General features: G+C 38.1%; 1 protein-coding gene and 1 long non-coding RNA gene across 5 annotated transcripts in view; one reads left to right on the forward strand and one right to left on the reverse strand.

Moving 5' to 3' along the window:
• Window positions 1-22176, forward strand: part of MIB1 (MIB E3 ubiquitin protein ligase 1) — a 208246-nt gene that overhangs the window by 63119 nt on the left and 122951 nt on the right. For all 4 annotated transcript variants that reach the window (XM_080920200.1, XM_080920199.1, XM_080920197.1 and 1 more), the window contains exons 13-18: window positions 12063-12195; window positions 13640-13726; window positions 14832-14993; window positions 17205-17386; window positions 18794-18986; window positions 20741-20819. In XM_080920200.1, coding sequence (XP_080776326.1) covers window positions 12063-12195; window positions 13640-13726; window positions 14832-14993; window positions 17205-17386; window positions 18794-18986; window positions 20741-20819 — 836 coding nt within the window. The remainder of the gene's footprint in view (window positions 1-12062; window positions 12196-13639; window positions 13727-14831; window positions 14994-17204; window positions 17387-18793; window positions 18987-20740; window positions 20820-22176) is intronic.
• LOC308423217 lies at window positions 4655-6363 on the reverse strand. Its single transcript, XR_013975098.1, has 3 exons — window positions 6284-6363; window positions 5680-5803; window positions 4655-4744 (listed from the first exon to the last, which is right to left on the reverse strand). It is a non-coding gene; the product is annotated as an uncharacterized lncRNA (long non-coding RNA).

Consider the following 22176-nt stretch of genomic DNA (forward strand, 5'->3'; position numbering starts at 1 on the left):
TTAACTCTTTTTCTAGTCTTTGGGCTTTTATTCTTACTTTAGAAAAGCAGGTATGGTACATTATTATTCCCAAATGCTAAAATATTCCCTCTTTTAAGATATAATGTCAAATATTAACAAATATGCTAACATTTTCTCTTTCTTTGGACATTTATTTTCTACTCTTACATGTTAATGTGTCTAATATCATCCATATTGTGACATTTCAGCCTGCTCTTGTTTTGCCACAGTCTGAATTACTTGTGATTGTATGCTGGGCTTCCATTCCACTCTAATTGTAACTAGTAGTAGCTCTTTAGTTACTATAATTCTATGATATCTTTTGAGAGTTTTTCTTTTTTCTTTTTGGAACATTTGCACGCTTTCTTCCATTAATCTTTTACAACATTGTATAAGTTTGTCAAGTTGCTGGTGATCATTTTCATTTGTTATGATTGAAAATATGGTTAGTTTCTAGTATTTGCATATGTGTGTATGCATGCATGCATGCATGTATGTATGTATGTATGTATATATGTATGCATGTATGTATTTATGTGTATGTATATATATGTGTGTGTCTGTCTATATGTATATATGTATGTATGTGTGTATGTATATGGAAACTTGAGTACACTTCCAGGCTTTGCTTTTGGCTGATAACAGTAATTTTTTAGTAGTGAATTAGCAACATTGTATGACCTGATAATTATTGAATGTTCTTTTCTGAAGAAAAAAACCTTTTTTATCCTGGACTTGAAAATATATCTAAGTGCCTTATATTTATGGAAGATATGCTTTGAGACCTGGACTTGAAGGTGCAGCTCAAAACTGATTGTAAATTTAAAAGCTCATCTGTAGGCTTAGTAATTGTAACTCAGAATAACACTGGTCATGTTTTCTGATACTTCGTGTGTTTGTTTTTGTTTATGTATTGGGGGTACTGGAGATTTTGCCCAGAACATTGTATATGCGAGGTACTCTTGAGCTTTATCTCCAGCCAGATATTTGATGTTTATGTTTTCCCCCTAGAGTTTAGCCCTGTTATTTTTATCTCCATTGGGTGAGATTTCAGTTGTAAAAAGTCAAATCTATCTGGATGAGTGTGCAACCCAGGCTCCTCAGGCGCTTTGCCTGCAGGTCTTTACCGCGGCTGAAATGTGTGCCTAGTAAACATGCATGCCGCCTGCAGTACTCTGTGAAGGATAAAGACAGAGGTGGCATGTTTGTTACTGAGGGTTATCAGCTGGCACGTGAGGAGAGTTGAGAATCTTAGCATCTCTTTCTCTTTTGAACACTACAAAACCTTTGCTTCAGGTTTAGGGTCAGAAGAATTAGATGTCTATGTAAAGTCCTGTCCCTGGACAACATTCTGCTAAAGCTCAGTTAAATGGTGGCAGAATTGAAGATAATCACTGCATTTCTGGAACACTAAATATTACAGTTTTCTGTAACATAAAACATGCACATCATGTGCTGGAGAGACGGCTCAACAGGCATGAGCACATCCTTCAATTTTTTTTTTTAAAGAGGATGTTAGTTTCAGGCACGCGTGACAGGTTTCTCACACCTGTCTGTAACTCTGTGGCACATGCACTCATGCACACACGCGCACATACAGATACATTAAGTACTTTTTAAGAATTTAAAAGAAAAACTTTTAAATTGTGTATGCCCATGTGAAATACTGTGATATCCCATCATGTTTTTAGGTGAGGTTTGGTGAATTTCTCAAATATTTTTGTCATTTTCATTAGAGAGTACAGTAGGCATTTTATTATCACTTTCAGAAGAAGAAATTTAATAATGTAACTTTTAAAATTTGAAGTGTTTTTGTAATAGTTTTAAAATTTTATTAATTAAAATGAAAGTTAATGCCACAAACAAGTAAATAACTTTATTTGCAATTCTTTTTATCACACATTTTCATAAAGCTTTAAAAAACATCTTTAACCAGCTTAGTTCTTCTGAATAAAACTGACAGTTGCTAGTTATTTGCTTCTGATTACAATCTGTACAAATTCAGTAAGTTGAAATTACTTGAGATGTAATTCACATTCAAAAAACGCTGGCTGCCTTGTGGTAATCAATGCATAGCTACAGCTGGTTGAAGGGGACCAAATCCATTGAAGAGGCGATTTGGTTCCATTTTACCAGCTTTAGCAAAGCATTGCTGCTGCTGGCTTAGGATCCAAACAGGTTAAATGCTCGACAAGTACCATCCTGCTCTAGCGACCCTGTTGTTAAATAGGAAATTCCCATCTTTAAGCATATGTTCTGCAGCTTGCTGTTCTTGCAACTCACATTTATTCTTAAATGCACACAATCACTTTAAAAACCAACATTTTAAAGAACAAATCAGAATGTGTTTCAGAGTAACATTTCTAAATTATCACCAGGTTGTTACGTTCATTCAGGTTTCTCTATGTAGCCCTAGCTGGCCTGGAACTCACTCTGTAGACCAGACTGGCTTCAAACAGAGATCTGCCTGCCTCTGTCTCCCAAGTGCTGAGATTAAGTTGTTAGCTACAGATTTTTGTACTGCTTCTATTTTGGCGTGATAGTTGAGGACTTAGCAAGTTGCTGATAGGGAGTGGAAGGATATGAATGGCCTTAATTTATTATTACATCACACGTCTTCAGTGTTGTCCTTTGCTTTTGCTTATATTGGCATACTAAGCTTGAGTTCAGAAATTAACCTTTTTTTTTTTAAAGGTTTATTTATTAATTATATATAAATGCACTGTAGTTGTCTTCAGACACACCAGAAGAGGGCATCAGATCCCATTACATATGGTTGTGAGCCACCATGTGGTTGATGGGATTTGAACTCAGGACCTCTGGAAAAGCACTCAGTGCTCTTAACCACTGAGCCATCTCTCCAGCCCCCAAGAAATTAACCTTTTTAAGGTCTATTTTCTTGACTAAAGTCTATGCTGTTCTGAGTATAGATTGCTTAGTTATTATAAGGTTAGTGATACATTGATGTGTGGTAGTTCGCTATAACCCCTGAATTTTGAATAGTAAATCCCACCATATGCTACTTTAAAACCAGTACTTAAGAACTTGTTAGTGTGATTCTTTGGAGATTTTCCGTCTGAAGAGGATGTCTTCTGACACTTATACAATAAAAAACTGATAAATTATAGTGTGTTTGTAAAATGAGAATGCTGAGTGAAATACCATATAAATTTACATTTTTAAATTAACATGGTAGAAGGCAACACAACCTAGTACAATATGCAAGTAATTTGACATTCTATTCCACATCTGTTGTTAATCATTATGCTTCTGGTGAGATTAACGTAATTTTAATTCTTCCCATCAATTATTTTCTGAATAGTGCAACAGGTATTCAGTTGCCTGAACTTACGTGCTAAAGATAGATAGCACTTGCCTGGCTCTATTTTTAGTAGTTACGTGGCAGCCATTCAGCAAGTCCAGTTGCTCAAGTGTGCTTTTGGATAGTTCAGTTTCATGTACTGGCCATATCAGGACAAGGAGAGGCCATGGGAAAAAATAGTACAGCATCTGATAGTGTCAGCATCTGTCATCCCTATCAGGGACAGTTGAAGTGTTTGAGTTAGAGCAGTGTCAGCAGATGTCCAGAGTTTAACATGTACTCACTTCAGAAGGGACAGCTGATCCAAGCGCGGGTGTGACATTTCAGGGTGATTTAAAACACTCCTAGGCATAAGCTGAACTTGGATGAAACAGAATCAGTGTTCAGTTTTACTTTATAAATGAATAGCTAGTATTCTCTAAGTATTGTAACACATTCTTAGTTGTGGAAATGTTTCTTAAAGAATTATTAAAACCTTTCAGACTTGTGTAAAACTAATACGGTTGTTCATAATTCATTATGAGAAGAATAATGCCATTGGATATGGCGGGTAATACAGACGTAGGCTTCTGACAAGTGTGCTGCAGCGTGTCCTGTTTACGATTTAGTTGTGGCCTGGCGTTTTGTCACTAGTCACTCTCCTGCACTCTAACCACTTAAAAGATAGTCTTTAAAAATTATAGTTTCAGTAGTTGTCAGGGAAGAAAATAATAAAGCTGAAATTTTGGCTTAGAAAGTTCTCTGATTTTAGTAAGTTACACGTTTTTACCACATATGAAGAATAGCTGTAAAAATATGAGTAAAATGAGCTTTTTGTCGACTCTGTAGTAGTTAGATTTTAATCATGTGAGTATTCACTGTGAGTGTAGCATGTTTTAATGTAAAAATTAAAATTCACTTCCATGGAACTTTTTTCCCTTAGTATAATATAAGGGATATTAGTTTGCACCCGTAAACGGCTGGTACTTTTGGAATGGGGCTATTAGTATTGTCAGTGGCTATTTTCTTGACAGTAGGTTAATTCAAAGTATGAAAGTCATCCTCCTGGAAAGAGTTTCCTTTAGCTTCAGTTTAGCTTCCTCTTGGTGGACATTACCTACCCAGAATACATACTTCTTTACATTCCATAGCATTGTATGTTCATATGGGTACATAAAGAAGTATGTGCTCTGAGTAGGCACACTGCACCGATAGCTGTGAAAACATGAAGCAGCCCGTGTCTCTCATTTGTTAGTAGCACAGTGTGACCTCTTTTCTGGAGCAGTAATGGCTGGCGTGCAGAGACTAGCTTATCAGAGACGGGGCTCACAGTGGGTTTACCTGGCCCAGCAGTGTCACTTCTGCTCCTGTCCTTTTCCAAGAGACGCAGTCAACAGAGCCTTAGGTTTCTTCAGAAAAGTCAGTGCACTTTGCTTATAGATCCTTTATAGACAGATGAAAATTAATTCAGTTTAAATTATTTTTATAAACCAGCTGCTTCTACTTAAAATTTCTTGGAAAAAACAAGTTACAGTTAGCATAGACTTTGAAAATTGGGTCATTTCATTGTGTGGGTGAATTAATGTTCTTAAGTGGAAATTTATTTTCAGGTAATAGATTTAAAAACTCACAATCACTTGGCAAGTTTTCGTTGTGTTTTTGTTTGCACTGAATGCAAATTCAAATAGTTATATGCTTGGTTTGTATGTGATTATTTTTTTAAAAAAATGGTTATAATATAATGGAAAAGTACTAAAATAACTTTTCCAAAGTCTCCATAAAAGAGCAGAAGGACTTGAGTCTGTGAACCTCAGGGTTTTACCTCAAGTATTTAGCACAAGAAAAAAAAAATGAGTGGCCTCTAGTCACTATGACATTTCGAAGGTTAATTCAAAAGGAGACCTTGAGAAACTTTGAGGTTTGGTAAAGAATAGAGAGGGAGTGCTGGGAGGGAAGTGGGGAATAGGGTTTCTGCAGCCCGTGAAGAAAGCTAGAGCAGCTGAGAATTGCACCATGCAGCTTCATGCAGATCTCTATGGCCTGAATAGTCAACAAGGGGAGACATTTTATAAACGAAACCTTGAAGTAGCTTTTAGAAGCTATTGTGCTCTGAAGGCAGGGATGCAGATTTACTTGGAGAAGTGAGACGATTGTTTAATCTAAAACGATAAAGAAGTTATATCAGTGGTAGATGTACATTTTTAAAGTTATCTGGAATGCTATTTGAACAATGGCATTTTAAAAACAAAATTATCAATTTGAGCTTTGAAATTAGGCTATGCCCAGATACTAGATAACTATGCAGAAAGTCAAAAGCATCCCTACAAGTTGGTTCTCATGCTTGGTTACCTGTGAGTTTAATGTCCTGCAGCACTTACAGGGAAGAGATGTGATGACCTAAAGTCACATTGCAGTCACATCATGACTGTTCGTTCTGACTGACTCAGCATGTCTTTGGTGAGCTGGTGAAGTAAGCAGCTGTATGGGTGAATACAGATCAACCTGAAAGACAAGTTAAATAAACAGGAAATTACATCTTTTACCGTTACCTTTCTCCCTTGCTAACCCCCCCCCCGCCCCCCAATTGAATCAACAGTGGTCATATGATTTGGAATGCAATATATCAATTATTGCATAGATATGTAGAGAAAGTTAAGTAGTGGGGGAAGGTTGCTACCCTGGCATAGAGAATGTACCTAGGCTTTTTGTTAGATGAAATGATTCACAAGAGGGGAAAAGTTGCAGAAGACGTTAATTTTGTAATCTAAGGTTTAAAAAACAAATCTGCAAGCAAAACCTCAAACACACCTCACACTCCCCCAGGTAGCTGTAAACATTCACTCCATTTTTCTGTGCCCACCAGAATATACTGGGTTCTTCTGATACCCCGGAAATATTCTGCATCTTTCTTGCTTTGGGATTCTTTTGGAGGAACAGGAGTTTGGATTTCCAGGGTTAGTGGTAGATCTGGAATGAAGCTACCTTGTCATATCCAGAGGTCAAGTCTGCAAGCGAGGTCAGGACTTCCGCATAGTCACTACAGAGGCCAACTTATATTCTTCCTGAATTAGTGGCAACAGCCTAGGCTGTTTGAGCTTTATAGGCAGCTAAGCATTTGAAACATGCACTCCCAGGCAAACAGGCTCTCTGTGCCTCTGTCTTCCCTGACCATATTTAGTCAGCCATAGCAAAAAATAGTCTCTCAGCTGTTGATTGTCGATCTAAAAGCTGAGGAGGCTTCTATCTTGCTTTCTGCCTATTGATTGTTCTTCCTGTGGTCCGAACACTGCTTTGCCATTTGTCCTGCTATTTTTTTTTTTTTTTTAAAGTACTGCCAAATAAAGTGGTGTCTCATGTTTCCACTCACATTTCCCAGATTCTCCCCGAGCTTGTGCTGAGACTAGGAAAACCTCACATGGCTGTCACTATACTTAGAAGCACCGCAGAGAAAAAGGTCATGGTGTGTGTGTGTGTGTGTGGAGGGGGGTTGGTGGGTACAAATTTGCCCTGGCTAGTAGCAAGACAGTTTTCAGGCAGATCTGTAGGATGTAAAAAACCCTCTGCTACCAAAATATTTCATAATCTGACTTTTTTAATTGTTAAAAATGTTTTGTATAATAATGTGCTACACAGCTGTTAGCCTGTAGGGATTTTGCACAGTTATATTTAGAGCTAGTTATTTCTACTTTTTTTAAAAATTATTTTGAAAAGTAATAAATAGTACTTGGATGAATAGACTAGCAATGGTGAATAGAATCTATAGTGATCATGAGATAAGATCATCAAGAAACTTAGATAAGGGATTCTTTGGAAGGATATTTAGAATCGTATTTCAGTGTCCACTTTGGTCACTTGGGTAGCACTTGGTGAGAATATGGTAGGAATGCCTACGGGTAATGATGTGCTTTGAACTGTATGATCGTGAACAAATCCAGCGATGTCTTTTTACTGTGGATTAAATGCTTAAACCTAAGTCTAAAGTGATCTCTTCTCCATGACTCCCGTTTTCTAAGTATGATTTAGGTATCTACAGACTAAAATGGCCATGAGTTTGGCATAACTTTGCTAGATAGCATGTGTCTTAAAACAGGAAATACTTCAGAGTTCTCAATTTTAATAGTGCATTCAGGTTTAATTTAAATATAGACATTTCTTTTTCACCAAAAATGAGTAGTATTAAAACATCAAACCAAGCAAATCCATAAAAGATAACATTTAAATCTCAAAAGCCTGAAAAAATGGGCAGGAGAAACCAAGTGTATCTTGTTCTTAATTCAGACACATTCTCTTGAGTAGCCCTTGAGCTAAGAGTCAAGTAGAACTACATCATTTAACACGGTGGGGGTGGGGGGGGACTGTCCTTGACAGTCGTTGTCTTCATGGTTAATTTGCTTGGGATGAGGATTTTAAAGGAACACTTTTGTGAGTACTGGCTAATTTTAGAAAACTACCTTCTCCAGATGTTTAAAATGTATGCACATTAAGAGCTGATACAGGTCAGACTTTAAAAAGAATTTAATTTTCAGGTCCTAAATTACCCGACCTTGCTGTGCAGTAGCAATGGAACAATGGAACACTGTGCCGTGTTCCTGTGCTGGGTTGTGACGTTGAAGTGAGTCAGAGAATTCCTACTTCTCTGCTCAGCAATCCACCAAAGATCAGTTTTTACTGATGCCCTGCCTGGATGCTCAGACTTGGTGCCCTGTGTTCCTTCTTTCCACTCAGCAAAACCTTTGAGCTCTGGTTTCCCTGTGCACAGACTTTCCTTTTGTATACAGTTGTATAATAATGTATGACATGGCTCAAACTTTTGTTTGGGTTAATTTTAAGTTTCTTCATGGACTCTGTGCTAATCTGCTTTACCTACTATTAAGGGATTCTTAAATTAACTAAGCAAATGTTTATTGACCACCCAGTGAAATGCTATTCTAACATCTTTTTAAAATTAAGTGATACTAATATGCAAGGCTTCTGTAGTTTACCTGTTGGATTTGAGATGTTCCCTCTTGCTGAAGAAAGATATTAGGAATAGCATGGCAGGCCCTAGAGATTGGCCTGGTACCACTTGAGCACGGCATAGCAGTGCAGACAGCTGCTTGTCCCCTTTGCTTCTTGGAACTCATTTGTTCGTCATTCAGCAGATGTCTGAGCACTGCCATGTGCCAAGGATTAGGTGAGGCACCACTATTAGTTGTTCTGGAACTTAATGCTTTTTTGGCACTGTTTTCAAATGCCTGCTTAACTGGTAGTAAGATCTTACTTCTAAAACATCTGTGTCCTTTTTAACCTGTTGTAGAAGAACTAGTTGATAAATGGAAGACTGTGTCCCTATTGGGAAAATTAACACCAAATCTTAGAGACTTGGCTTAATAAAAGAAATTGACTTACTTATTGAGCTAGTAATAGCCTTTCGTGTAGTTTCATAGCCCTCAGTGCTTGTAGCAGTAGCAATAGGCTCTAGTGAACCTGTAGCTGCCCTCCCAGGTTCTGTGGTGTGTTTCTAAAATTGCCTGTTTTGTAGAAAGAAGAGGGCAGACTGCTCTGATGTGCTATTATTGGTGTACGGAGGTGAGGGGGCAAGGGTCTCTTCCTTTATTTTCTCCAGCTTTCCTTGCAGGCTGGGCCTAAAGATAGTTTTTCTTCTCAAGGTCATGTGTTGTTTTGTTTACTTTTCTAAAGGGGTTTCTAATTACGATCTCTGAAGAGGGGGGTAAGAGAGATGGCTTCAGTTAAGAGTGCTGGCTGTTCTAGAGGGTCCAGGTTCAATCCCCAGCACCCAAGTGACAACTCCAAATTGCCTATAACTCTAGTTCCAGTAGATCTAAAATCCTCATACAGACAAAACACATAAAATACAAATAAATCATTTGAAAATTTACTCATGTATATCTGTATGTGTTATGTATATGTGTTTATAAATATGTGTTATGTATGTGTATGTATATATGCATATCAATGTGTGCATATTATGTATGTGTGTGTATATATGTTTTTGTGTGTGTGTATGTGTATATATATAAAACAGTAAGGGGAAACAGTAAGGGGAATCCCCCATAGGTCCAGTGTAGAATGCACCTGTTAGCCTGGTGTAGATGCTTCTTGCTTCTCTCAGGGAACATGGCTTTGCACCCCTTGAGTGTCTGTGGGCTGAAGAGTGCCTTGTCAAGAGGATAGAATAGAGTGGGGACAGTGTACACGAGAGCTATGACACACTCCATCCAGGAGTCAGTGGTCATGTGCGCAGTAGGTGGAAAGTGATGGAAGGCACTGCCTACCTACTTACTCTCCCAGGGTCCCCAACCCCAGACTGACTGTTTAGTTAATACTCCAGAAAGTGAGACCGTCACAGCCCAAGGGGATTTTTCGGGGATAAGATATAATGTGCTTTTCAGAGCAGAGAAAAAAGGAACATTCAATAAAAAATTTTTAAAGGCGAAAATTATAGAGAGCTAGAGGTCTGTCTTCTCGGCAGAGCATGTACAAGGCTCATTATCTCCAGCACCACAAAATGAAGGAAATTCATCCACCCAGTGTTATCTCGTTGATAGTTACTTAGTTTGCATTTGAAAAAAACTGTCATTAGTTTTTAGGAGAAATAATTATTTTATTTCACCTGAGCTTATGTTGAATTCATGATTTTATTGCTTCAGCCTGAGTAGAGTATTATAATTCTAGGCTTGCATCACCATGACCAGCTTTCATTGGTTTTGACTGATGATCTGTCTGCAAAAGTTTCTTACTATACTTGATTTATTTTTTGGAGATTATACTATTTTCTTTGTTATTTTATGTATATGGGTGTTTGCCTGCATGTATGTCTGTGTAGCATGTATATGCCAGTGCCTCAGAAGGCATAAAAAAGAATAGATTCTCTGGAAGTGGAGTTACAGAGTAGTTAGCTGCCAGATAGATGCAGGGAACTGAATCCAGGTCATCCACCAGAGCTTTAACTGCTGAGCCATCTCTCCATCCCCTCTTACATTGCTTTTAAATAATACTTTATTTCTTCTTGAAAATTAGTTTAAATTTTATGCATATGATATAGATGTGTCACATTGTAGCTGGTGCCTGAGGAGGTCAGAAGATGGCTGATGAACTGGAGTTACTGACTCCAGTCACATAGCTGTGAGCCACTATGTGCTGTTGGAAGTAAACCTGGGTCCTCCGCGATAGCATCAAGCCCTCTTCACATCCCCATAGCATTTTATTTTTCATAAAAGTTTTCATGATTTATGTGTCTTTCAAACCTTGTAGAAAGTGATAAACCTCTTAAAAGTTTTTTTCTCATTTTTTCTGCACTCTTTGATGTGCAGTGTTGGATAGTGTGTGATATGGCCATCACGATAGCCATATGTTTTGTAGTATAGTCGTCACCAGTGAGTTTCCATAATCTGAGTCTAGCTAGTCGTGGTGGGAGGCTAAGGCAGGGGGATCAAAGGTCAAGACCAGCTTTGCCTAGATAAGTAGCAAGACTCTAAAAGTAAAAAAAAATACGATAAAACTTCAGTACTTGGAAGCTTTAGTTTGAGTTTAGAGGTTCTTGTTCCTCCAAAACTTAAGTTATATATATATATATATATATATATAAAGATTTATTTATTTAATGTATATGGGTACACTGTAGTTGTGTTTAGACACACCAGAAGAGGGCATTAGATCCCATTAAAGATGGTTGTGAGCCACCATGTGGTTGCTGGGAATTGAACTCAGGACCTCTGGAAGAACAGTCAGTGCTCACAACCTCTCTTAAATCTCTTCAGCCTCCCTAAACTTAATTTTTAAAAAGTTATCTAGTTTTATTTTGTGTGTGCGTGTTTGTGTGTATCTGTGTGACGAGCTTGTGTGTGTGCACATGTAAGCATATGTTCACACATGTACATCAATACCTCATGATTATTGAGGTTAGAGCACAATTTACAGAAGTGTGTTCTCTTCCTGGAATCAGATTCAGGCTCAGCCACAAGCACTTTTACATCTTGAGCCATCTTACCTGCTTCTTCAAAGCCTATTCTTAAGGTTCATAAAGTTCTGCCCACAGAGACATTTGTAACCGAGTCCTCTGAGGTCTTAGTGTCAGTGTAGAGGCTGATTATTTCCATGAGTTTTCCATAAAAATATTTTTGTAAGAAAGGTTGCCAAAAAGCATGTATTTCTTAAATTGGTTCTCTGAAACTTTTAAGTCTTTTATGTTCTTTAGGTTGTCTTTGATATTTTTGGGTTTTTGAAAATATCAACGATTTTAGAAGTATAAATTTTGAATTATGATTACCACTGGACACTTATTACAAACAGAATTTTAGCACTAAACACAAGTCAGATTTTAGTTCTGCTGTTTCTGAGTAGCTGCTGAGTATGTCTCATTGCTCTTCTCCTACCGTCTTGCCCTTACTACCTGGTTATTTATTACTGTTATGGGTAGAAACTGCTGAAGGTGAACATGCAGCTTTCCTCAGGCCACACCTTTTCTTTCTGTCCTTCCTCCTGGGAGGTTTCCTTCTCCGCCACAGCTTTCCTCTGTAGCACCTGTGCTGGCTTCATTCTGCAAATACTGGTAGTTTGTTTAGCTCTCAAAATGTCACAAAACGAAACATCGGAGAATTTTGACAGCAATTTCTGACTGTGTGTAGAAACAGGATTTTTTTTCTTTCTCTTTTTTTAAAGGCTACCTTTATTTGATTACAGGGTTTCTTTTGAATATTTTTCTAAAGAAAACAAAGATCATATTATGCAAATGCAAAGACAATGTGAATTTGCCTTTCAGTGCAATGCGTGTTTTACTCTCAAAATTACCAAGACCATGGATTGTGGATGAGAAGAAAGATGACGGTTATACTGCCTTGCACCTGGCTGCCCTGAATAATCATGTGGAAGTGGCTGAGCTGTTGGTGCATCAGGTAGGAGAGGCAGTTATGCTTTAACAGACATAGAACTTTCTAATTCTATAATTTATTTCACAAAGTGGATATTAAACTGCAGATATAGGCTGCAGTAAAACCCCCATGATAATGAAAATTAACTCAATGTATGCTCTGCTTTTTAAAAATTATTTATTTAAGTACACTGTAGCTGTCTTCAGACACACCAGAAGAGGGCATCGGATGTCTTTCCAGATGGTTGTGAGCCACCATCTGGTTGCTGGAATTTGAACTCAGGACCCCTGGAAGAACAGTCTTGATATATAGCCCAGTCTTAGCTAAAACTCAGTATCCTGTCTCAGCCTCCTGAGTGCTGGAATTGCAGGCATGCGCCGGTCTTTCTGGCTAACACTGGATCTCAACCCACCTCTTCTCATTTGTGCTCACACCATGGTGCATGTATAGTGGTCAAAAGAACAGTCTTCAAAAAATGATTTTGTCCTTCCATCATGGGACGCTTAGAGATTACACTCAGGACATCAGACTTGGCTATATCTTGCCAGCCTCTCTCTAATACTTGCTTATCATCTCCCCACTGTTCACCTTTAAACAGATGATCTGAGAATCAGGTATCTCATGACCAGTCAACGAAACGTAATCAAACATGATAAAAAGCAAAGCAGAAATGTCTGTCTTCCAGAGTATGGCATAACTTGCTGGAGTTTCAGCTCTAGCCAGCTGCTGATGGGTTTAACCTAGCAGTGTAAGGTGTTTCTTTTTAAGCTTTGACTCTGTCCTTATTTTGCTTTGTTATGTCAGGCATTATGCTAAGCACTTTTTTGTGTGTGCTGTATTTCTTAATCTTTACATAAGCCCTGTAAAATAGGTCACACTATTTTGGAATTGAAGAAAAGGGCTAAATAGTGAATTACAGAAGTTTACATGGCTTGTAAGTGGCAGAGCTTAAGACAGAGTGCCTTGACTTTAACATGAGTTAGAGTCCCTGTGTGTAGTAACAACTGCTCTCGGAGTCCATTTGCTCTTTCCTCTCCTGAGCATGCATAGAACTTCCTGTTCTACCTTTACTAACTTTGTAATACTCGATCACCTCCTCACTTCTCAGTGAGTGAGGAAGAGCTTGGTTATATGCAAGAGAAGGAAGTGAAGGTCACTAAGGTTACTCTGAATCCTAGATGGAGACACAGATGCTTTTCAGAGGTACTTACAGCTTATAAGAGTTGCTCTCAGGGGATAGTAGCAGAGAATACTGTTCAGCTCCATAGTGTACTTTGTCCCTGACCTGGTTTAAGGTAGTCACTGTAAAGGAAATACTCATGTGTACACTTACTGTTCTACCTGTAGGTTTGCTGTCTGTCCAGTTTTCACTATCTGTATGAGCTATGTATTCCTTGTAAATAGCTAACAGTTTGCATGGTCTTCTCTGTTGTTCAGATATAACCATTTAAAATCTGTTCATTGTTAGGGAAATGCAAACCTGGATATCCAGAACGTGAACCAGCAAACGGCCCTCCACCTTGCTGTTGAACGGCAGCACACCCAGATTGTTAGGGTAAAGTATTTATTCATGTTAATATGAGCTTATAATAGCTTTTTAATCATGTCAAGACTTAGAGCCTTTCATTTGTGTTTGTGGGTTAAAGAGTTAATACCTAGTTCAAAGTCTTCAGCACATTATTCTCAGACTTCTCATAATGTTTGTGAGAAAATTTAAAGTAACAATTTGAATAATTACATTCCCTTAATGTGTGCAGTTGATACTAAAATAAAATCTTTGCCTGGGAACTTTGCTGCAAATTGAAAAAAATTTAATTTACTAATTTGGTGGTTTCAAACAAAATACCTAAAAAAAGTATTGCTTTAAACACTTTTATGAAACAGTGCCTCTTAAAAGTTTGGAGACCAAAGAACTGCCAGTGTCACCAGGAAATGTGACAGCAACACTCATTCTGTACTCTCTGTTTCAGAGTAGCAGAATTGGAACTGTCCTTTGTTAGTAGCTTTTCTCTTTACTGTGACAAAATAGCTGGCAGGAGCCACTTACGGAAGGGAGGATTGGTTAGTTTTACCGTGTGAGAGGGTGCAGTCTCTTAGCACTGCGCAAGTCCCTGTCAGGAAAGAGAGACTTGAATGCTGATCCTTGGCTCACTTTCCTATTGTCCCTATTATTCAGTCTGGTACACCGGACCATTCATGTGGGTCTGTCTCCCTCTGTTAAACCTCTAGAAACTTCCTCAAAGAAACACCAGCCAGAGGTGTGTTTCCTAGGTTGTTCCAAATCTAGACAAGTTGACAGCAAAAATTAGCCACAAGTTTGAAAAGTCTTAGAATTATATTTTATATATCTTTTTAGAACAAAAAAGAGACAAAACGACAAAAAGCATGGTTTGCTAAGACAAGTAAGACTGTACAGACATTAGGTTCTGTAGATGCTGTTGTTTAGAGCTCTTTGGTATTTGTAGAAAGGATTAGGAAGATTGTTGAAACGCCATAAGGACAATTGGTAACTCATTTTGCCAAGTGATTGGATTTTAGCAAACAGTGTTTACATTCATTGCTATTTAAAATTTCAAATACGTCCCAAGTGCTCACTGCTGATAGGTTGCAGTTTCTTACAGGGATGGACACTGTCCAAATGAGGCATCTTTCTCTCTTAGCTTTTGGTCCGTGCAGGTGCTAAACTAGATATTCAGGACAAGGATGGAGATACTCCTCTGCATGAAGCTTTAAGACATCATACTTTGTCTCAACTTCGTCAGCTACAAGATATGCAAGATGTGGGCAAGGTAGATGCTGCCTGGGAGCCTTCAAAAAACACAGTGAGTAAAGATTATGTCCTCCCACTAGTGGGAACATGTTTTATATCTACTGCACATCTGGCTTGCACTGGACAAAATATTTTATCAGACATGGACTTGGGCATATAAAACTTTCATATTACTATTGGTCACTCTGAAGTGCATTTGTTCTGTCTCTTACCAAAAGTTGTTTGGTTCTGTATAACCTAAGCAGTATGGATGGGGTAGAGTATCTGTTATGGTTTTAATTTGAAATTCCTAATGCCTGTTCATTTTGAGTTGCTTTTCATTTGATCAATCCCACATGTATTTGAAGAGCTGTCTGCTCAAATCGTTTTCATTAGAATTTTAGTGTTCTTTGTTTTCTTGTGGTTTTGATTTTTGATGTGTTAGGGATTGAGTCCCAGGCCTCATGCATACTAGGCAAGCTTTCTCCCACTTCCCAGGTCTTTGGCTTTCTTCTAGTTACTTCAAGAATAGTTTCTATAATAAGAAAACAAGGCCATATCAAGGATGTGATTCACTTTTGCTGGTCTGTGGCTTATGTTGCTACTGACCAGCCACTGCCTTCTGTTCCCCAACCAGGTGATAGTGAGCGGTAGTGAGCCATGGTGCTTAGGAACAAGGGTGAGCTGGTGTGGAATGTTTGTGTATGTAGACGACAGCTTACTCAAGGCCTTCAAGAATTAACATACGTAAAGACAGACTTGCAAACTCTTGAATGTGATCCCTCACTTAGGCTAAGGCAGGATTTGTGACCACATTGTATATAATGAGTTCTAGGCCAGCCTAGGCTAGAGTGAGACCCTATCTGGAATGAACCAAACAGTAAAAGCGTCCCTGCATAGTTCTAGACACTGGAATATATTGTCTCCTCCAAGTGCAGAGCACAGGCAGCAGTGCAGGATGTCAGACTTGGAGACGTGTCGGTAGTGCCCTGGGACGGCAAGTGAGTTGTGTTGTACTTTCTTGTTTCTTTCCCTCTTTACAGTGATACTTTGTGATAACCCCAGTTATGCCTTGACCTTTAAGCCATCATGCTCAATTTTTGACAATGTTCTTAGAAGAACAGAATGTCTTAATGTTGAAAAATATGTAATTTTATTAGGTATGCTTTATGTGTCCTAAGACATTTTTTGGAAAAATGAAGGTCACTCAGACTTCTTTCTATAGAAACTTATGAAGCTGAGCTAGTGCGTTTAAGTTCAAGTGAACTTTTGTATAGCAAATGTTTTGGGTGGCAGTTCATTTGTCACTGATGGATGGCCAACTCTTCCTATGCCATTTGTTGAGTGGCGGCTCTTTCTGCTTGAGTGCCTGCTGCTTTTATCCAAGAGCAGTAAGCTATTTATTCATCCAGAGGTTTTCTTTTACAAGCTGCATCTTGTTCTTTTTGTCCATTTTCTTTCTTAGCTATGGGAAACCCACTCCAGTATCTTATAGCTTTGTGATTCAGCCTTTGTTTATATTGAAATCAGGTGAAAGAAGTCCTCCTTGTCTCAGGTGTTTGGCTATTTTACGCCTTTTCACTTTCAGATGAATTTTATTATTATCTTAAAGAGTATAAATGAGTCTGAGGCCTGAATGTTTGTGAGTTGTTGTCTTGTAAGACTCTGGGTCTATTCTTTTAACTCCTTTGTTTTTCTTTTCTTCTTTTTCCTTATTTTAAGGTTCAGAGGAGCATACTTCTCTTCATGGGTTGTTGTGTAAGATCATAATAGCACTTAAAACATAAAAGTACCTGGCCTCTATGGGTCCTCAGCAAGTCTTGATATTTTTTAACAATTTCAGATATATTTGGGTCCATAGCTCAGATGATGTAATCAGATCCTGGTTCTTTTCATTCTTTAAGTTTTGCCTTGATTCAGAAGCATTGAGAAGTTAGTTGGTAGCAGCCCCAGAGCTAAACTGAGTAGGAACCAAAGGGCTATTTCTTCTTAACCAGAAACTGTACTTCAGTCCCTCTGCCTTAGTTGACCTGACTTTGGTTTTGTGTAGTTTCTTAATCAGTCATGTAGGAAGCAGGCAACCAACTGAGTTTAGCCACTTTTGTTTCACTTGTACATTGGAGAGTCAGTTCATAAATATGGGAAAATTAAGGAAAATGGGAATTGGGGAGAGATGAGTCTTTAGGACTTACGCTCTTACGCGTCCAACACATACATGTATTGGTAGCAATGTTTGGTGGCAGGTTTCTGTAAGGGAATCTTGACTCTTTTCATTTGATTTCAGCTAATAATGGGACTTGGTACCCAGGGGGCCGAGAAGAAGAGTGCAGCATCTATTGCATGTTTCTTGGCAGCCAATGGTGCCGACCTCAGCATTCGGAATAAGAAAGGTCAATCACCGCTGGATCTTTGTCCTGACCCAAGTCTCTGCAAAGCTCTGGCAAAATGTCATAAGGAAAAAGTCAGGTTTGTAGTTTCTGTCATGTCATTACCATTCTCTCCCTAAGGGAGGACTTGGGACTTGCAGGTTCTTAGACCTCTGTGTGTCCACTTCCATCCTTGGAAACCTGTCCTCTATGTAGTGTTTCTCATTTTGTGTTACAGCCCCCACATTATGTGTGCTACTGTATGGCTAAGCTTAAGAAACTTCTCTAAACTAGTTTGATCCTCTAGAAATCCTGCATGCTCTGGGGACTTGTAGGGAAAAGCCTTAATAGTTTAAAAAAAAAAAAAAAAAGGCTCTGACTAACATTAGCATATTTTTTTTGCAAAAGGTAGTTTACTCTCTCTGTAAACAAAGTGAATATCATGGGAAATTTGTAATACTTTTAGCACCTTGCACCACTGGCAATAAAGGGTTAAAAGAATGAACAAAGGAGCTGCTGGGTTGATTGGGAATTTCCCTAAAGGTGGTCATTTCACACATTCCTATGTGAAATGTCAGTGATTTTAATTAAAGTTTCTGGCATACATTTTTAACTTAGTAGGCATACAAAAAGTACACATCTCTCCTGACCTTTAGACCTCTTATCAGTGACTATATTGGTAGCTTCCCTTTGCTTTTGTATTTTCTCACCTTTTTTCTTTATGTCACTCCTTTTTTTAAAAAAAGTATTTATTTTATATGTGTGAGTACACTGTAGCTGTCTTCAGACACACAGAAGAGGGCATCAGATCCATTACAGATGGTTTGAGCCACCATGTGGTTGTTGAGAATTGAACTCAGGACCTCTGGAAGAGCAGTCAGTGCTATTAACCACTGGGCCACCTCTCCAGCCCCTGGTGATGTTTTTAATTAATGATAATATGGTGCTACTTGGGATTTTTGTTTCATTCCTCTGGTTTCTTCTGCTGTGTCTGTGTTGATAGAACATGCTCTAAATGAAATTTCACTTACATGAGGTTTTTGTTTGTTTATTTTGAGACAGATGCCCTATGTTGCTCTGACTCATTAAACTGTGTAGACCAGGCTGGTCTTGAACTCACAGAGACCCACCTGCCTCTGCCTCTGCCGCTTGAATGCTGGGATTAAGAGTGTGTACCACTGCATCCAGCTCATTAAATTGCCTTTTGCTAGTGTTTCTAGCTCTTTATTATAAGTTCACTCCTTTTTCAGTTTAGAGATTGACTGGCGTTAGAAGAACGTGAAGGTGAAGAAAGGTTATAAATAGGAAAATGTGCCTTTTTGGTCTGTGCTTTTGAGCAATAGAGATGTGAAAATAAGCAATTATAAATTTAAAAAATAGAAAAAAGGTTTTACATAAGGTTGTTGACATTTGATTTTTAATATAACCTGTTTTTATGTGTGCTAACGACACTCTGGATGTTAAAAAAAATTGGATGGGCTTTATTTGAAATATTCTGTTTTATTAGTGGCCAAGTGGGTTCTCGGAGTCCTTCTATGATTAGCAACGATTCTGAAACCTTAGAGGAGTGTATGGTGTGCTCAGACATGAAGAGAGACACTCTTTTTGGTCCGTGTGGACACATTGCGACGTGTTCTTTGTGTTCCCCTCGGGTCAAGAAATGTCTCATTTGTAAAGAACAAGTTCAGTCCAGGACAAAGGTAACAAACTGGCTGGTATTATGCTGTTATGTTGTATTGTAAAGTTCTGTGAGATCTAATTCTCTCCTCTATGATAGGTATTTTACTGTGCTTTTACTAATAAGGTAAATATCATAATACACAATTTATACATTTAGAAATATTAGTTCAGAGTTTATTACTGATATCTAGTATAATCTTATTAATGTTCCTTGTCACATTTATTATTACCAGAATTTAAAATCCATACATGGTTTTTAAGTGTAGTGTTTTTAGTTTACATTTTCCTTTTGAATCTAAAGTATAGAATTTAGGATGTAGTCACCTGTTTTTCTTTCAGAGTTGATTACAACTTAGATACATTGAATTCTGCTTTGTATTATGTACCCTGAAGTTTTCAAATCTGTGGAAAATTTAAAAAACAGATATGTCTAATCAATCAGCAGATTTGCTGGGTTACTAGCTGTTTTTAACCATAAGGAAATAGTGACCCCCAGTGTTTAAAGGGGAATCAACAGTTTCATTGAAGAAAATTCCTAAAACTAATATTTAGTGGAAAGAGTGTTTTTAGAGAAATCATTTGGATGGTTCATTAATTAGGGAAGTATAAATCATTACAAATTAATTTTTGTTGAATTAGGAAATATAAAAGGTTGGGCTTTTTTTTTTTTTTTTTTTTTTTTTTTTAAAGTGCTAACAGTCAAAGTGGGAGGTGATTACTTTGTTAAGTGACATCACTGCATGCTGGGAGGACATTGTCAGAGTCACAGAACGCTCTTATTAGTTACATACATGGGAGGGTAACCAAGAATAGTCCAAAAGGGGAGTGTGGTGCTTAGAAAGACTTTCTTTTACTAGGAGAAAAGATAGGTGAGCAGTTTATTAGGTCGGCTTGCTCTATTGTTTAAAGTCTTATAAATAGTATTAGGCAATTTATTGGTATTGGTGGTATTTTTAGTTCAAGAATATCAGAGACCAACCAGGTTTCACTGCAGTAACCTAGTGTGGCAGGTATGCGGACTCCATGTAAATACTGAGTCACAGGCTGGGAGAACACATATACAGGAAAACAAGCAAGGACACGGTGTTTTAGTGGTTGCATTGTGTTTATAGTAGAGGTGGTCATTTCTGGATAATAATACTAATAAATAAAAGGTGGCTAAGTGTGGCTGACTGAGGAAAGGTAGGCTGTTTGGAAAACAAAGTGAATCTAAGGCAGCGTACGAGCCGGAAGGCAAAGGAGCCACAGGTGGCGTTGTCACCGTGCACAAGTTGTGGATGAGGTCCAGGTGAAATTAAAAGTTGGTTGTGGAAGACTTAAGGACTTAGTGAGGTGGTGACAGGGCGGGTGAGGAATGATCTGAAGCACAGGGATTAGCCAGATCCTAAGAGGGGTCATTTGTGAAGGATCCCCCGATGGACGCAGCAGTTTGACTAATCTGGGTTTTGTTGTTGGTCTGCTCACAGTCATTTGCTTTAATGTTTATTAACATTTTCCTAAAGTTTTTGGGAAAAATAAAACTAAAACTAAAAGGAAACTAACATTTAGTTCCTTGTCCCTGACCTCAGTCGAAATGGAACCTTTCTACACGGCTCTTCCTGTCAGGTAGGAGAGGGGTGCAGAAATAGCCCATTAAACTAGGCAACCAGTACTGTGAAAGAGAGCAGGCAGGGAGCCAGTGAGTGGGCTTCTGACGTGGGAAGGACATGGCGGCCAAGCTGCTGGGGTGACAGGATCTCTCTGCACTTGCTCACCCTGCTTTTTCTTGCTGTAGATTGAAGAATGTGTGGTATGCTCCGACAAGAAAGCAGCTGTTCTCTTTCAGCCTTGTGGGCACATGTGTGCTTGTGAGAGTAAGTAGCCTGTTGGGACCCTGCCCAGCGTTACCATAGAAACAAAAGTAAACGACCACATCTTTGATGTTTGTTTATCGGACAACCTACCTACAGAAAAGCTAGACGAACATTTAGTACCTTTTGGTTTCTAGTTTTAAGCGACAGAGTATACTGAATAATTTGACCACCGAAATTTTATGTTCTATCAGATTGGACTTTTTAAAAATTCATTTTGGCTTTTTTGGTGTGTTTTTGTTTACTCATTTGTTTTTGAATTTTTTTTTTTGTATTACCTTAAAAGGATCTCTCTCTTTCACACACAGTCAAAACTTACTTCTAAAACAATTACAACATATAATCCATCCTTTTTGCATATAACAGTGGTGGTTTGTCCCAGAGTACCTTCCCTGTGTCCTGCCCGGTTCCTCGGGCTTTTACAGCTTTGTTGTTTGGGGGTGTAATTTTGTTATTTTAACTGTTAGAAATTTAATAAGTCTTTTCTTTGGGAGGGCAACATTGAAGCTTTTGAGATGCTTTAAATCATTGTTCTTAAACTTCGTAATGCTGTTCCTCATGCTGTGATGTCCTCAACCATAAAATTATTTTTGCTGCCTCTTCATAACTGTGATTTATTATTGTTAAGAACCACAATGTAATTCTTACCACAGTGTGAGATGCAGGGTATCTGATGTGTACCCCTGTGAAAGGGTTGTTCAACCTCCAAAGCCACAGGTTGAGAAACTGCTCTCTTAAGGACATTAATCTTGAAGGCCTTGGGATTTTATATCTCTCTTATATCTTACAGGGTTTGAAATTCTTTCTTTTGCTGGTATTTTTGTTTGTTTTGTTTTACTTATCAGTAAAAGATTTCAAAACGTTTAATACTTTCTTTAAATGGTATTTTATATTATAAATAGGTTAGTCAATAAATACTGGTTTTTAATATGTTATCTAAGCAGAATAGCACACAGATTACATAGTGATTGTGTCTCATTGGTATAGATGCCCTTTAAATGTTGGGTTAAATTTTATCTCATCTTTAGTTATTTATATGTGTGTCTGTAGGTCGAATATGTACCTATGCGTTTGTAACTAACGTATATTAGGGGAGTCTGAGGACACTTGAGGGAGCTAGTTCTTTCTTCTACCATGTAGGTTCTGGAACTCAAACTCAGATGGTCAAGCTTGGCCATAGATACTTTACCCACTGAGCCCTGGAATACTGGTGTTTTGTCTTTATTTTTGTTTTAAGTTTTTTCATTCTGATAGACAACTAAATAATAGGTCAAGGGTTTGTACTGTTGACAGTCTAACTCAAGTAATTGTTTCCCTTTACCAAGGCTGGTGTAAAGACTGCCATCGGCTGTCAGAAAGA

The sequence above is a fragment of the Micromys minutus genome, assembly GCF_963924665.1.
Source record: "Micromys minutus genome assembly, chromosome: 8".
In the NCBI taxonomy this organism is placed as follows: Eukaryota; Metazoa; Chordata; class Mammalia; order Rodentia; family Muridae; genus Micromys; species Micromys minutus.